At 37.5% G+C, this 15,801-nt stretch overlaps 1 protein-coding gene across 2 annotated transcripts in view; it reads right to left on the reverse strand.

Moving 5' to 3' along the window:
- The window catches only part of LOC140481378 (cullin-5), an 81,097-nt gene that overhangs the window by 11,959 nt on the left and 53,337 nt on the right, over nucleotides 1-15,801 (reverse strand). For both annotated transcript variants that reach the window (XM_072577473.1, XM_072577472.1), the window contains exons 13-17: nucleotides 14,684-14,815; nucleotides 9,489-9,612; nucleotides 9,054-9,229; nucleotides 4,822-4,983; nucleotides 523-641 (exon numbers count right to left, since the gene is read on the reverse strand). In XM_072577473.1, coding sequence (XP_072433574.1) covers nucleotides 523-641; nucleotides 4,822-4,983; nucleotides 9,054-9,229; nucleotides 9,489-9,612; nucleotides 14,684-14,815 — 713 coding nt within the window. The remainder of the gene's footprint in view (nucleotides 1-522; nucleotides 642-4,821; nucleotides 4,984-9,053; nucleotides 9,230-9,488; nucleotides 9,613-14,683; nucleotides 14,816-15,801) is intronic.

A 15,801-nucleotide genomic window follows, 5' to 3' on the forward strand; every position in this document is an offset into this window, starting at 1 on the left:
ATGGGATATGAGCATTGCTGGCAAGACGACCATTTATTGCCTTTAAATATATCCCATGTCTGTTGAACATCATTGAATAAACGTCCCGAACTAATCTGTTTAAATTGTTTCTAAGTTTTCTTTTCCTCTTGTTCTCTTCCAAGATAAAAATACAAATAGCATATGGCTAAAATCATGAAGTTAGTTCCCTGGAAGTCACTTTAATTTTCACACATTCATAAAGTTGAACTAACATCCTTTTACCTGAAAGGACATTACAGCCTGTGTTCTGCATTGGCTTCTCTGTTTACAATCTTTGAAGTCTCAAATGATTAATAATTTTATATATTATCTCATTGCGGATGCAACAAAAAAAAACTTCAGTACTCCAATTCATTTCTGATAGCTCTAAGAGGCTGAATGAGAAATCAGATAGCAGGATACAATGGAAAAAAAAAGCTACTTCGAAAATTGAAGTTAAAGGAAATTACCAAACTAATTTCTAAAAATAAACAAATCTGATAAACTTCTTTTAATACTTACATTAAAGAAAAGTCCTGGTTGACTGAGAAAAGAGTGCCTTCTGTAAAGTCTTTGGGTGAGCTGACCTGAGGTTCATGGAGTAAAACCTGACGTTTCAATTTTGGAAAAGCTACAAGTGACTTTTGGAACAAAAACAGAAATAGCAAAATTAATGGTCTCAATTTCATTTATTGGATAAGATGACAAAAACAACCTTGCATGTGGTTAGCACCTAGTTCCATAGAGGTTAAAAACCTGTAGGAACAGCATGGTCAAGGATCTGACTATTAAATAGAGGCTTCTATAGCTGGGGAGAATTTTAAGCAGAGGGGTCCAAAGCATGGAAACAAGATATTTAAAGGTTCTGAAGGTGAAGAGATGGAAGAGACACCAATTAGAAGACACTGGAACTAGGAAAAATACAGTAGTAGGATGGGCAAGGCACATACTTTGATTTCAATATAAAACAGAATGCAGAAAGAAAACTGCAATCACTCAGCACTTGTGAAGACAGAAGGGAGGCTTAGGTATATGACGTATCAAAACTTATATTTTCTCTTGACAAATGCTAAATTATTCTGTTGCACATTTTCAACACCTTCCATCCTTATTTCAAAAATCTAGCATATGAAGATTTTCCATTTCATTTTACTTCTTAAATTCAATGCATTGGGATTGGGAAAACATAATTAACAGAGAAGCAAGGCTTATTATTGGACAGTAAAGCTGAGTTGTGTATGAATTAGAACAATATGAGTTGACAGTGTTAGGTAGGTGGTCATTTGGGGGATTAGGGCCCAGAGTTACATAGAACATAGAAAATTATAACGCCCTCGATGTTGTGCCAACCTGTGGAACCAATCTGAAGCCCATCTAACCTACACTATTCCAACGACCTTTTAAATGCTCTTAAAGTTGGTGAATTTACTACTGTTGCAGACATGGCACTCCACGCCTTTACTGCTCTGACTAAAGATACTACCTTTGACATCTGTCCTATATCTATCATATCTCAATTTAAAGCTATGTCCCCTCGTGCTAGCCATCACCATCTGAGGAAAAAGGCTCTCATTATCTACCCTATCTAACCCTCTGATTATCTTATATGTCTCAATTAAGTCACCTCTCAACCTTCTTCTCTCTAATGAAAATTGCCTCAACCTCTCCATCGCCTACTTTGACATCGTAGCTAACAGAATTCCAGGATGATTTTGGTTAGATGGAACTCAAAAAGTTCTGCACTATCTATCTATAATTATGTAAAACAACCAGACATCAGCGTTAGCTGCAATCTCAAAGTAGGCAGTGGAGAGGTTGAACTAGTTGTCACCAACTAATACATGGATATGAAATTGAGTGGCATACAGGTTCCTCTGGGCCAGGAGGTCCAGGTTCAAGTCACAACTACTCCTTAGGTGTGCCATACCAATTTCACACAAGTTGGTTAAAATAAACATTCATGCTTATAAATGCTGTCATTGAGGGGCAATCATTAGCTAGGAAAAGGAATAGAGCTTGAAATAAAAGCAAAATATGAAAACTGGAAATGTGGAAATAAAAAGAGAAAATGCTGGAACAATTCAGCAGAGCAGGCAGCATCTGCAGAGATAGAAAAAAAAATTAACAACTCAGGTTAATGACCTTTCATCAGAACTGCAGTCCAAAAAAATACAAGTTTACAGTTTTCTAACAATACATGCAGCTAGTAAGAAGGATAGCTTAAATAATACTATCTTTATTAACAGCAAAATCACTCATTTGGAAAGGCAAATCAGGGCAGGATTTATGCACTTAATGATAAGGTCCTGGGGAGTGTTGCAGAACAAAGAGGTTCATAGTTCCTTGAAAGTACAGTAACACCTAAATAGGATAGTGAAGGTAGCATTTGGTATGCTTTCCTTTATTGGTCAGAGTATTGAGTCCAGGAGTTGGGAGGTCATGTTGCAGCCGTACAGGATATTGGCTTGGCCACTTTTGGAATAGTATGTGTAATTCTGGTTTCCCTACTATCAGAAGGATGTTGTTAAACTTGAAAGGGTTCAGAAAAAATCCATAGTTCGTGGATTTCAGCTATAGGGAGAGGCTGAATAGGCTGGGGCTGTTTTTCCTGGTGTGTTGGAGACTAAGGGGTTACTTATAGAGGTTTATAAAATCATGAGAAGCATGGATAGAATAAATAGCCAAAGTCTTTTCCCTAGGGCAAGGGAGTCCAGAACTAGAGGGCATAGGTTTAGAGTGAGAGGAGAAAGATTTAAAAGGGACCTAAGGGGCAACTTTTTCATGCAGAGGGTGGTGCGTGCATCGAATGAGCTGCCAGAGGAAGTGGTGGAGGATGGTAGAATTACAGCATTTAAAAGGGATCTGGATGGGTATATGAATAGGAAGGGTTTAGAAGGATATGGACTAAGTGCTGGCAAATGGGACTAGATTAGGTTAGGATATCTAGTTGGCATGGATGAGTTGGACTGAAGGGTCTGTTTCTGTGCTTTGCATCGCTACGATTCTACTTTGTACACATACTCATAATTTTGAATATTATCATCAAATCTCTTCTCAACCTTCTCTACTCCAAAAAGCATAGTCCTAGCTTCTTAGTCTATCAACATAATTGAGCTTCCTCATCTCAAGCCATTCATGCAAACCTTTATTGCATCCTTCACAATCTCTCTGAAGCAAAATGCCCAGAATTGAACAATATTGTTCAAGTGAGGTTGAACCAATGTTTCATACAAATTTATCATAGCTTCCTTTCTTTTGCATTTTATTCCCTCATTTATAAATCCCAGAATCCCATCTGCTTTAGTAACTGCTTTCTTAACCTGACCGACTACCTTCAGTAATTTTTTCACATAATTCCAGGTTCTCTGCTTCAGAAATACTCAAATCGGGTAGCATTTCTGCATGAATTGTACATTTCATTTTATATTGCCTCACTCTTCCTAACAAAATAAACAACTTCATACTTATCTGCATTAAATTCCATGTGCTACCTGTTAACTATGTTATCTTCAAACTAATTAACTTTCATAACTTTTGTCACCTTAGCAAAATACTCACATAATTTAGTTAAACTTTCCTTCAATAAAGCTTTGCTGATTTTCCTTAATTAATCCGCATTTATCCAAATTACTGTTAATCTTGCCCCCAAATCTTTCTAAAACCTTTCCCAGTACCAGGAGCACGATTGACTTGTGGTTCCTGACTTTATCCTTCCACTCTTTCTTTACAACAGGATAAAACATCTGCAATTCTCCAATCCTCTGGCACCAGGAGGATAGGAAGTTTATGGCCAATCCCTTGGCTATTTCCACCCTTACTTTCTTCAATGTCCTTGGATGAATCTCGTTCAATCCTGGTGACTTATCAACTTCAGGTTCAATCAGCTTTGCTAATGCTTCCTCTTCATTTTTACTGCAACCACTGTATCAACTACACTATCTTCTTCCTTGGTATTAAACAATTTAACGTATTATGCTCGTAGGAGAGGGACATAGCTGAGATGCACTACGAAATCACCTTCTAGATCTCCAGCTGTCCGCAAGCCTCCTTTCTACTATTTATATGCAAATAGATGACTTTTGAATTCCCCTTTATGTGGGCTATCAGTCTCTCCTTCCTTCTGATTTGTTGTTTTTTCACTTCTGTCTGAATACTTAGTCTCATTGTCACACATATCAGTTTACTGCTCCATTCTCCGGTCCAAGTTTTTTTTGTCATTTAAGGAACCCTAAATTTGTTGGACCTACCTTTCCAGCTCTTGTCAAAGCACCTTGACCTTACCTGAACCATCCACTCTTTAAAGGGCATCTCTTTATTTCTTTACAATTTTGCCTGGCAATCTATTTGGCAAAGGTCCGTTCTCAACCTAATGAGTTTGGCTCTCCCACAATTAATTTTTCCCCTAGTTCTGTAACATCTGAGAGCCCTAAAGGTCCAAATCCCCAATCCTTTGACCACATTCTCTTGCGTAGTGCCTCTCCTCTCTGTACCCACCTCAGTCAACCATCCCTTTTTGGTGGTTTCATTTTAACTATTTAGGTCCCATTCTTTGGAATTTTCACCATAAAACATCCCCTTATCCTCTTTTAAAATCCTCCACCTAAGCTAAGCTCTAAAGTATATGATCACCTTCGTTATCCTCATGTTTTCCCACTCACATTTATACAACATTTTTAAAGCATGAAATAACATTTTACAGAAGTCTAAGTCATTGTTGTCATCAAACTTCTACATTACCTGCACCTTTAAATGTAAAAGGAATCAATGATATAGAGAAGAAGGAAGTGCAGGAGAAAGTAATTGTGAAGGCAAATAACTTACCCATAATGTCCTCCTAAGTTCTGCATCTGGTAATTCAGTTGCTAATTTTAGATTTTCAAAACTAATCTTTTCTCTCGGTCTTTGGTTCCAGGCAAACAATACTGCCAGCTGAAATGTGGTAACCTCTAAATCATACTGGCCAACTTCATTTTTAAAAGTTATCTGTTTTGGGGAGGGGGAGGTGTGAAGATGTGGAAATTATTTCATTATACATCAGCAAAAAGAGACTGTGTATTCCAGCTATTCTGATTATAAACAAGATAAATTAAATTGAAATGGTAATAATAAAGACAAGTTGCATGATATTGAACAATTTTTGTAATTTTTAAAAATCTTGCATGCAAATTTAGCTTCCTAGGAAAATTTAATGACATTACTGGTTTACAGTCAACAATAACCAACTAGACTATTACAACACTAATCATCTGCACTCTGATTAAAATATGAACAACAGATAAAATTTGTACAAAATGTCAAAATACTAAAGGTTCACTGGAAAACTCCTGGAGGTTGTTTTGTCCAGTCTTTCCTGTTTGACTCTTTCGATTGCATCAGGTACAATATTCCTTCAATTTAGTCATGGGACATGGGCATCACTGGCTGGCTAAGCTGCCTTCTTAAGATGCTCACAACACCATGAGGGAGGGACTTTTATGATTTTGACTCTGGGACCATGAGGGGATGGCAATATATTTCAAAGTCAGGATGGTGAGTGGCTTGGAGGGGAACTTGAAGATGGTGGTGTTCCCATATATCTGCTGCTCTTGTCCTTCTAGATGATAGTGGTCATGAGTTTTTACAAGGTGCTGTCTAAGGATCTCTGGTGAATTTCCACAATGAACCTTGCAGATGGCACACACTGCTGTTGCTGATCATTAGTGGTGAGGAAGTGGATGCAGAGTTAATCAAGTGGGCTGTTTTGTCCTGGATGGTGTCAACCTTGTTGAGTATTGTTGGAGCTCCATCCATCCAGCCAAGTGGGGAGTATTCCATCAGAGTCCTGACTTATGGATGGTGGTCAGGCTTTGGACAGTCAGACAGTGAGTTACTTGCAGCAGTAATCCTTGTTTATGACCTGCTTTTGTAGTCACTGTATTTATATGGCTAGTCGAGTTCAGTTTCTGGTCAATGATAACCCTAGGATGTTCACAGTGGGGGATTCAGTGACGTTAACACCATTGAATGTCAAGGGGCAGTGGTTACATTATCTCCTACTGGAGGTGGTCATTGTGTGGCGTGATTGTGACTTGCCACATGTCAGCCCAAACCTGGATACTGTCCAGATCATGTTGCATTTGAAATTCCGATGAGATTGGAGAGATATTGAATGAAAACTTCGTCAGTTTTTACTGTGGAGAAAGAAATGGAGTCTAGAGAAGGCAGAGAAATAAACTTTGTTTTAAAAACAGTTCACATTACAGAAGAGAAAGTTCAGGAGAGCTGAGAAAATATAAAGGTGGATAAATCTCCAGGACCTGATTTAATGCATTCCAGAACATTGTGGGAAGTAAGAGAGGAAATTATGAGATCCCTTGCAGAAATATTGGCATCACCTATAACTAGGGGGTGAGGGGCCTGATCACTGGAGGGTGGGTAATGTTGTACCTTTGCTTAAGAAACGAGCAACCTTGTAAGGAGAAAGCATAGATCCTGTGAGTCTGACTTCCGTTGTGGGTAAATTGTTGCAGGTGATTATAAAAGATAGAATTTGTGGACATTTAGAGAAGCAAAAATTGATTAAGGATAGTCAGCATGGTTTTGTGTGAGGAAAATTGTGTCTCACAAACTCGACTGAGTTTTTGCGGAAGTTACCAAAAAGATTGATGATGGCATAGCAGTAGACATTGTTTATTTAGATTTGAGTAAGACCTTTGACAAGGTTCCGCATGGTAGACTAATTAAAGTTAGGTCACATAGGATTTAAGGTGAGCTTGCCAATTGGATATATAATTGGCTTAAACAGCAGAAGACGGAGAGTAATGGTGGAGGGTTGCTTTTAGGACTGGAGGCACGTGACCAGTGGTGTTCCACAAGAATCGGTCTGGGTACTGCTTTGTTTGGCACTTATGATTTGGATGAGAATCTAGAAGGCATGATTAATAAGTTTGCAGACGACACCAAAGTTGGTGGTATTGTAGACAATGAAGAAGGTTTGAGTTATAAAAAAAGACTGGATACACTGGGACATTTTTTCACTGGACCGTAGGAAGCTGAGAGGTGGTCTGATAGAAGTTTGTAAAATAATGAGAGGCATAGATAGAGTTAATGGTAGTTGTCATTTCCCTAAGATTTCAAGACTCGAGGGCACGTTTTTCAGGTGAGAGGAGTGAAATTTAAAAAGACAAAATAAGGCTTTTTTTTTAAACAGAGTGTGGTTCGCATGTGGAGTGAACTTCCTGAGGATATGAACACAATTACAAGATTTAAAAGACATTTGGATAGATACATGAACAGGAAAGGTTGGGAGGGATATGAGCCAGGAGTAGGTAGGTGGGACCAGTTTAGTTTGGGATTATGTTTGGCATGGACTGGTTGGACCAAAGGATCTGTTTCCATGCTGCCTGATTCTATGGACTGCTTCAGTATCTGAAAAGTCACTAATGGGGCTGAACATTCTGCCATCATCAGCAAACATGCCCATTTTTGACCTTATGATGGACAGGACGTAGTTGATGAAGCAGCTGAAGATGGTCACTACAAGTACACCATCCTGAGGAACTCCTGTAGAGATTTCCTGGAGCCAATATGACTGACCTTTAACAACCACAACCATCATCCTATGTGCCAGGTATGACTCCTACCAGTGGAGAGTTTGCCCCCCCCCCGGATACCCATTGATTTCAGTTTTGCTCAGGCTCCTCGATGTCAAGGCTTGCCACTCTCACCTCACCTCTGAAATTCAGTACTTTCACGTTTGAACTAAGGCTGTAATGAGATCTGGTGCTGAGTGGCTCTGGCAGAGCCCAAACTGTGCGTCAGTGAGCAGGTTACTGTTGAGGGAGTGCTGCTTGATAGCACTGTTGATGACACCTTCCATCACTTTGCTGGTGACTGAGAGTAAACTGACATGGTAGGAATTGGTCAGATTGGATATGTCCTGCTTTTTGTATACAGGATAGACCCACGCAAATGTCCACATTGTTATGTAGATGCTAACATTATAAGTATACTGGAAAGAGCTTGACTAGGGAAGTGGAAAGCTCGAGCATAAGTCTTCAGTTATTACCAGGTCAGAATCCTGTCAGGCTCATAGCTTTTGTAGTGTCTCTAACCCCATTTCTTGGTTTCATGTGGTGTGAATCAAATTGTTTGAAGACTGGCATCTGTGATGCTGGGGACCACTGCAGGAGGCAGAGATGGATCATCCACTCGGCACTTCTGGCTGAAGATTGCTGTAAATGCTTCAGCTTTATTCTTTGCTGTCTTGGTTTGGGCTTCTCCATCACTGAAGATAGGATATTTGTGATGCCTCCTCCTCCACCTGTGAGGTTTTTTTAAACTGTCCATGACCATTCATGACTGAATGCGGCAGGACTACAGACCTTAGATCTAGTCCGTTGGCTATGGGATTGCTTAGCTCTGTCACTTTCTACTCTTGCTGCCTGACACCAAGTAGTCCTGTTTGGTGGCTTCACCAGGTTTCGATACAATTTTATCACTGCTAGCTGCCCTCCAGTACCTCGAATATTTCTGGCAGACACTTCATCATTGGAGTCTTGGGGGAACACAACAAAGCCTAATCTTGCTAACAAACGCTCTCTCAGCACTCCCAGTAGCAGCCACTGACTAACAATCTAGCAACCAGCTCTGACACATGATCAAAATGTAAAGGAGTTGGAATCAAAGAACTAGCATTTAAAAATCTGCAATACAAACATAACTTCTCTCACTTTGACTAAGCTCACTAGGAAAGTTGCTCTTAAATATATTTTATTTACATCTATTCAAGACAAATAAGTTTTACCAAAAAGCTTAAAACTAACAACAGCATTGCACTAATTAAAACATAAGATTAATTCAACTTCATGCCAAGTGTGGGCTGGCAATTCTATAAAGCTGTTCACAAGATTGCTTATTCATTTAACTTATTATCAGAATGTAAATAACATCACTTGCTGACTGACATTTTTTTGTCAATATGGAGGTTAGGTTTAGCAAACTAAACAAAAGCTGTCTAAGCTAGTCATCATCTAATGGTCACACATTAAGATCAATAGCATTCTTTTACTTACAATTCCATTAGACATGAGGTGATGCCAGTGCAGCTTTCTACCACTGTGGTTTTTTTTGTAGAATTCTTCCACCTCAGGGATGAGGTCTTCTAGTTCAGTTGGCAGCGAAACAAATACTTTCTCTGAACTTCGTGACCAGGCACCAGCATTCAAAATCTTGATATTCACAGAATCCGCTAAATGGCATTAACAGTTATAACTGAGTTGGATAGCCTTTCTAATAAGCATCTCTCATACTCTATTAGAATTTCATTTCTAGGAATAACAGATTTTTGATTCTATGTTAAATTTAATCTGCAAAGACACAATCATCCTCTTTAAACATGTTAAGCCTCAAAATAATGCCACATTAACTTATAAGTTTTAAAAAAAACAGTAATCACTGATGACACAGTATTCAAAAGAATGCTCTTTCACAAAGTTTAAAGAAAATACCTGGTAAGGCCAACTTATTGTTTTTGTGCATTTCTTTGAAGACCTGATTCAGGTCTTCAGACACTTTTATGTCCTGGAACATTCTGGCCAACTTGTTCACATAGTCAGCAGGCATACCTACTTCCTAAAACACACAATTATGTTTTTTTTTTAAAAAGAAGTGCTATTTTATAAAATACACAATGCTAACAAATACAATGAAAAAAGACACATGCACTTTACTAGTCAAAATAAATGTGTCAATCTACTGAACCAGTTTTAAAACATGTAAATCCGAAAGTATGATTCAATATATAAAACATATCCTCAATTTGGGAGTTTCAGATTTCACAGAATGTATAAATCATTTCTTTCCATAATTGAATTCTCCATTTAAGATCAATGACACCACCAGTTCGAAAAAACACTTGCCAGAGTGGTAAGCTCCATGTCTGTGAAGAGCCAAAGCGCGAGCCAGAGCCAGAGAACAAGTCAGAGCAAAAATACCATTGGACAGACCCCATCACCTAAAATCCATCAAGGCACATACACAACAGATGTGCATCACTTTAAACATTATGACATATTTTGCTCAAAAAGACTGTAAGGATAAGCGAAGCATTACAGACCAGCCAGTTTAACTCCAGTGGTGGGTACTTTTTTGAAACAATTCTTTGGGAAAGAATTAATAAGGAAAAGTGTTGGTTCACTAGGAAGAGTTAACATAGATTTCCTAATGGATTAAGATGTTTAACTCCTTCTGGAGATCTTGAAGAGGCAACAACAGATAATTGAGAAGGGGTAAAGTTATTTATGTGGTATACATGGACTTCCAAAGCCAGTCAACACAATGTCATTCAATAGCCTTGAGACTGAAAATCTATAAGACAGTAGTAAAATGCTTACAACATTGGTTGAGGGATAGGAAATAAAGAGCAATAATTAATGGATTTTTTTGGTTGGAGGAAGATTTGTAGTTAAGTGCCCCAGGAGTTGATTTTGGGACTTTTGGTTTTCCTGATAGACATTAATGATGTAGATCCTGGTAGGAATGGGACAACTTCTAAGTTTGCAGATAATATAGAACTTGGAAACAATGTAAACTGTGAGGAGAGTGTAAAAATACAAAGAACATTGATAAATTGATGAGTGGGCAGAAAAAGATTGATATGAGGAAGCACAAGGAAAAATAGAATATGGGATAGAATAAAGGGCAATCCTAAAGGATGTAGATGAACACAAAGGAACCTGAATTTATATGTGCATAAATCATTAAAGGTGACAGGAGTTAGGATTTAACAAAGCACATTATATCCTAGACTTCATAAAAAGAGAATATAAAATACAGGGACAAGGAGATTATACTGAACTAGCATAATACTTCAGCTAATGTATAAGTAGTCTATCATTCAGAATTCAGGGTGTCACTCTTCGGGAAAGTGAGAACGGCAAAGACATTTGAGAGAATGGTTGCAAGGATGAGAAATTTCATTTATGAAGATAGTGGAAGAAACTGGTACTGTTTTCCCTGGAGAAGAAAAAGGTCAAGAGGAGATTTGATGGAAGCTTACAAAATTATCAGGGGCAGGACAGAGTAGATACAAAGAAACTGTTGCCTTTTATAAAATGATTGAGAATGAGAAGGCATAGATGTACAGTAATATGCAAAAGCAGCAAATATCCAAAATAAAACCTTTTTCACATAGTGAGCAGTTAAGGTTTGGAATGCTTGCTTGGAAGCCTGGTGGAGACAGTTCAATTGAGGTACTCAACAAGTCTTTGGACGATTATTTAAGTAGAAATAATATCAAAATTATGGGGAACAGACAGAAGAATGATTCCAAGTCTCAATGCTCAGAGAGCCAGTGTAGACACAATGGGCCAAATTATAATCTGCATTATAATAATTGTTTTATGCATTGCATACCTCAATGCATAATCTAATGAAGGCCCACCAATGAAAGTTATCTTGTGACAAAATAATATTCAGAAAGCATGTTAAAAACAGTTTGCAGTGCAGATAAGCATGCTTTAAACATTTTAACAGTCAAGGACAAGGTAAAGTGATACAGTGCATTAAAATTCATCCTTATTGTACCCTATTAAAGTTCTACATTACATTTTTAATGCACCTATTTTCTCTCTTTACTCTGTTCAAGGTATTTGTAATAGTTAAGTTATACTTAACATCAACTTTCAATGTGCTTTTCATTTTAGTCCTGACAAATTATTCAGGCTTGTTGGGTCTATATATTCATATTTATGCAGTTCAGAAAAATGCTTAATTTGCAATCACTTTTGTTAGAAAAGTGAAGTTCTTTAATCTTCCAGAATAATACATGCTCTCTTTCACTTCAGCCTGATTTGTGTCGGCTTTTAACTACCTTTAATGCTTGCATGTAGTGTGTCAACTCTAGTCAGTTGCTAGTACTCTAACCCAGGAAACCAACCTTCCATCCCATAATGAGGTTCAAAAGCAAATCCTGGGAACATATGACAAATTAGCTAAAGGAGAAACAAACAGGGAATTGTTTAATTGTTTTGGGAGGGCTAGAGGAGCAGTAGTGAACAGAGTGACCTATAAATCATTGTTGGTAGCACTACATAAAAAGGAGGACAAATCCAACCCAGCCAATTACTGCTCCATCAGTCTACTCGATCATCAGTAAACTGATGACAGATGGCATCAACAGTACTATCAAAAGACAATCACCTGTTCAGCAACAACCTGCTCAGTGATGCCCAATTTGGGTTCCATCAGGGTAACCCAGCTCCTGACATCATTTCAGCTTTGGTTCAAACATGACAAAAGCACTGAATTCCAGGTTTAAAGGTACTGTGCTGCATCATCTATCTCTGATACTCTTCAGGTTACTTGGCACTTCTATGTTTAGTTTCAATATCCTAATTGGTATTGTGAGGTAGAAACTACATAAGCAACAATAATCCATGTAGGACTTAACACCTTTCTCTTCAACCTTATATAAATAAGGTAACCACATTGTATTTTAATTATTGCAGTTTAGTTTCCAAGGTTTCAATTTTATCACTCACTATGGGAGTCCTTTCTTTAGAGAGCACTTACTGACTGTGAATTGATATCTGTCCCAATTTATTTGCTTGAGTTTATATCTTTAAGCTTCTCTTAATTTTGTTAAAAGTGATCTTCCAGATTCAATTTCCCGAAATCATTTATCATCTAACATTGAAGGTTGAAAGCTTTCTATAGTCTTTTCTCATAACTCAATCTTTTTAACATATTAGATCAAGCCTTGTAGCTGTGTCTCATCATCAGTACTTTAATGCATGCCTTGTGGCTATTCTGCACCTCTTGCTGACATGTGATCTAATTGAATGGTGGGACAAGTTCAAGGATAAAAATGGCTGCCTTCTTGAACTGCTGCAATCCATCTACTGTGGGTTGACCCACAATGCCATTAAAGAGGGAATTCCAGGATTTTGACCCAGCAACAGTGAAGGAACAGCAATATATTTCCTAGTCAGGATGGTGAAGGGCTTGGAGGGGAACTTGGTGACGTTCCCGTGTACCTGCCGCCCTTGTGTGAGCAAGAAGTGCAGCTACAAGGCTTGCCCTAACATGTTAAAAAGTTTGAGTTATGAGCAAAGACTGCGGAAGACTTTTAACTTTCAATGTAAGACGATAAATGATTTCAGATAAGAAAATCCAGAAGATTACTTTTAACTAAGTTAAGAGAAGAGTAAAGATAGAAATTCAAGCAAATAAATTTGGGACAGATATCAATTCATACACTAACTGATTAATAAAGAAAGGACTCCCTTAATGAATAATAAAGTCGAAACTTTGGAAACTAAGCTGCAATAATTAAAATAGAATGTGGTTACCATATAAACTAAAGATATTTATATAAGGTCAGAGAGAAAGATGTTAAGTCATATAGTGACTATTGTAGCGTATATAGTTTCTACTTTAGAGCACTGGTTAGGATATTGAAACTAAATATCTTCCAACTCAACCAATACACAAACAAATCATCTTTTTTCTCCAAGTTGTCACACAATCCCAAGATTTATTTGGGAACTTCACTAGTAGCCAATCATGTGAAAATTTGTCAAATACTTTTTGTAAGGCTGGGTACAGCTTATTGTAGAACTTTCCATAGCCCAATCAAGTTACTGCCTCAAAAGAAACATAGAAGGTCTGTACTCATCACCATTGTTATATATTGTGCATGTTCAAGGGATATCCTAATGAATTTAGATCCATACAGGTAAACTGGTACACCTCAGTAAACCAGAATTAAATTAATCTTAAATATACATTACAAAGTACTGCAAAAAAAAAGATATTTTATCTAAGATTTTCACTTTGCACTCAGTGGAAAACCAATGTAAAGGGAAATTCTTATATTGTATAAAGACATGCTGATTGGTTGGTAAGTGAACTCTGACTGTTAGAGGCTTTGTCATGGAGTATACAAATTAGATGAAGAAAAGCTTTGACAAAATGCATCTTTTTCAGCAATAATCAAGCTCTGTACAACCAAATGACTATACATATTAGAAAGGCGTTTTGCTGTACAATGATTCAATAATTCAAAAGGATCACAATACTATACTGGACAATGGGATCATTATACAGCATAGCTAGGTTGGACTCCAGAGGTTACCTATAAATGTAATAGACAATCTATAACATTGGATGAAACATACATCCTAAGGATTAGAAGATTTAATTGGCCATTAGAAAAACTAATTTGTCATGCAACTCCACTTTGGCTCATCTAATAAAGAAAACAAAACCTTGATTTTGCAATGAAACTTGGGAAAAATAATGTTGATCAAGGAATAAATGCCTGGCAGGAAGGTGAGTGATGTACATGGCAGAGGATGTCAAAGAAAATGAATTGGCATTCCTTTGATTCAAATCCTTATCTTGCCTAATTATTAATGTGCCCCATATTTCATTGATTTTAAAATAAACTACTTGGTGGGTAGTTGTTGAGTTTATGATATCTGAGAGATAGGGAGAAAGTCCTCTTGTCCTTGATTAAATGCAGATTAAACTTGACCAACAAAGTTATTTCCAGAACTGTGAATAAGGCCACATTTTATTTGGTTATTTACTTACCACAATCATAATTGAATCTACACACCAGAGATTCTATGAAGAAGTTTATATCGTTTGAGGGAGAGGAAGCATTACAAAAAAAAACCTAATTTTTACATTTACTCACCCTAAGCCATTCCACCATATTTTCTTCTATTTCACTGTCAGCTGAAATATCCAGGATTAAGCGTCTTGTCAGATGAGCTTTATGGTACCGCATAAAGACATCTTTGTTTTGCACATACTTCAGTACAAGTAACTGTTAAAAGTAATGTATGAGAATTCAAGCAATGTTTCCAATCGATTTTTAATTTCTTGTAAGGAAATACAATGTCTTGAACCTCGCTCCTCTTCTCAGAGAACAGTGTAAGTCAAATTGAAATTTAACCCACTCTTGCCAAAAGTGTTAAAAAAACCTGATTCAAGATGGTCATTGAAGAAAAAAAATCCTTGCCCATGTGCCTTAACGTAGCTTAAAAACACACTTAAGTAGCTCAGCACAAAACTAATGAATATTCTGCAAAGTAGAAATCAACATTGTTAATTTGATACTCCAGAACAACAAAGTATACTTTAAGATAACACTTATTTTTAATTTATCAAGTTCCACAGTGCCTCAGGTGCAGACCCAGGATCCTTTTAAACTGGGAACCTCAACCACCAAACTGGGCACCACTGAAACTGTTACAGCATAATTAGTTGAATGTTAAGTAATAGATGTACTGGTTTCTTTTGAAACTTAAATGATTCTATAGACAGAAACATCTATATATTAACACTCTAGATTTAAAAGAAAATCAAAACATCAATAGAGTCATAGGAGATGTTCAGCACAGAAACAGCCTCTTTGGTCCAACCCATTCTGCATCCGTATGGCTAATTCTTCCTGTATTCCATGAGATCTAATCTTGCTAACCAGTCTCCCATGAGGAACCTTGTCAAATGCCTTACTGAAGTCCACACAGATCACATCCACCGCTCTGCTCTCAGCAATCCTTTGTTACTTCTTCAAGAAACTTAATCAAGTTTGTGAGACATGATTTTCCACGCATAAAGGCATGTTGACTATTCCTAATCAGTCCTCGTCTTTCCAAATACATGTAAATCCTGCCCCTCAGGATTCCCTCTGAGGACTTGCCCACCACCAACATCAGGCTGACTAGTCTATAATTCCCTGGCTTGTCCTTACCACCCTTCTTAAACAGTGGCACCACGTTAGCCAACCTCCAGTCTTCCGGCACCTCA

Source organism: Chiloscyllium punctatum, chromosome 9 (assembly GCF_047496795.1).
Source record: "Chiloscyllium punctatum isolate Juve2018m chromosome 9, sChiPun1.3, whole genome shotgun sequence".
In the NCBI taxonomy this organism is placed as follows: domain Eukaryota; kingdom Metazoa; phylum Chordata; class Chondrichthyes; order Orectolobiformes; family Hemiscylliidae; genus Chiloscyllium; species Chiloscyllium punctatum.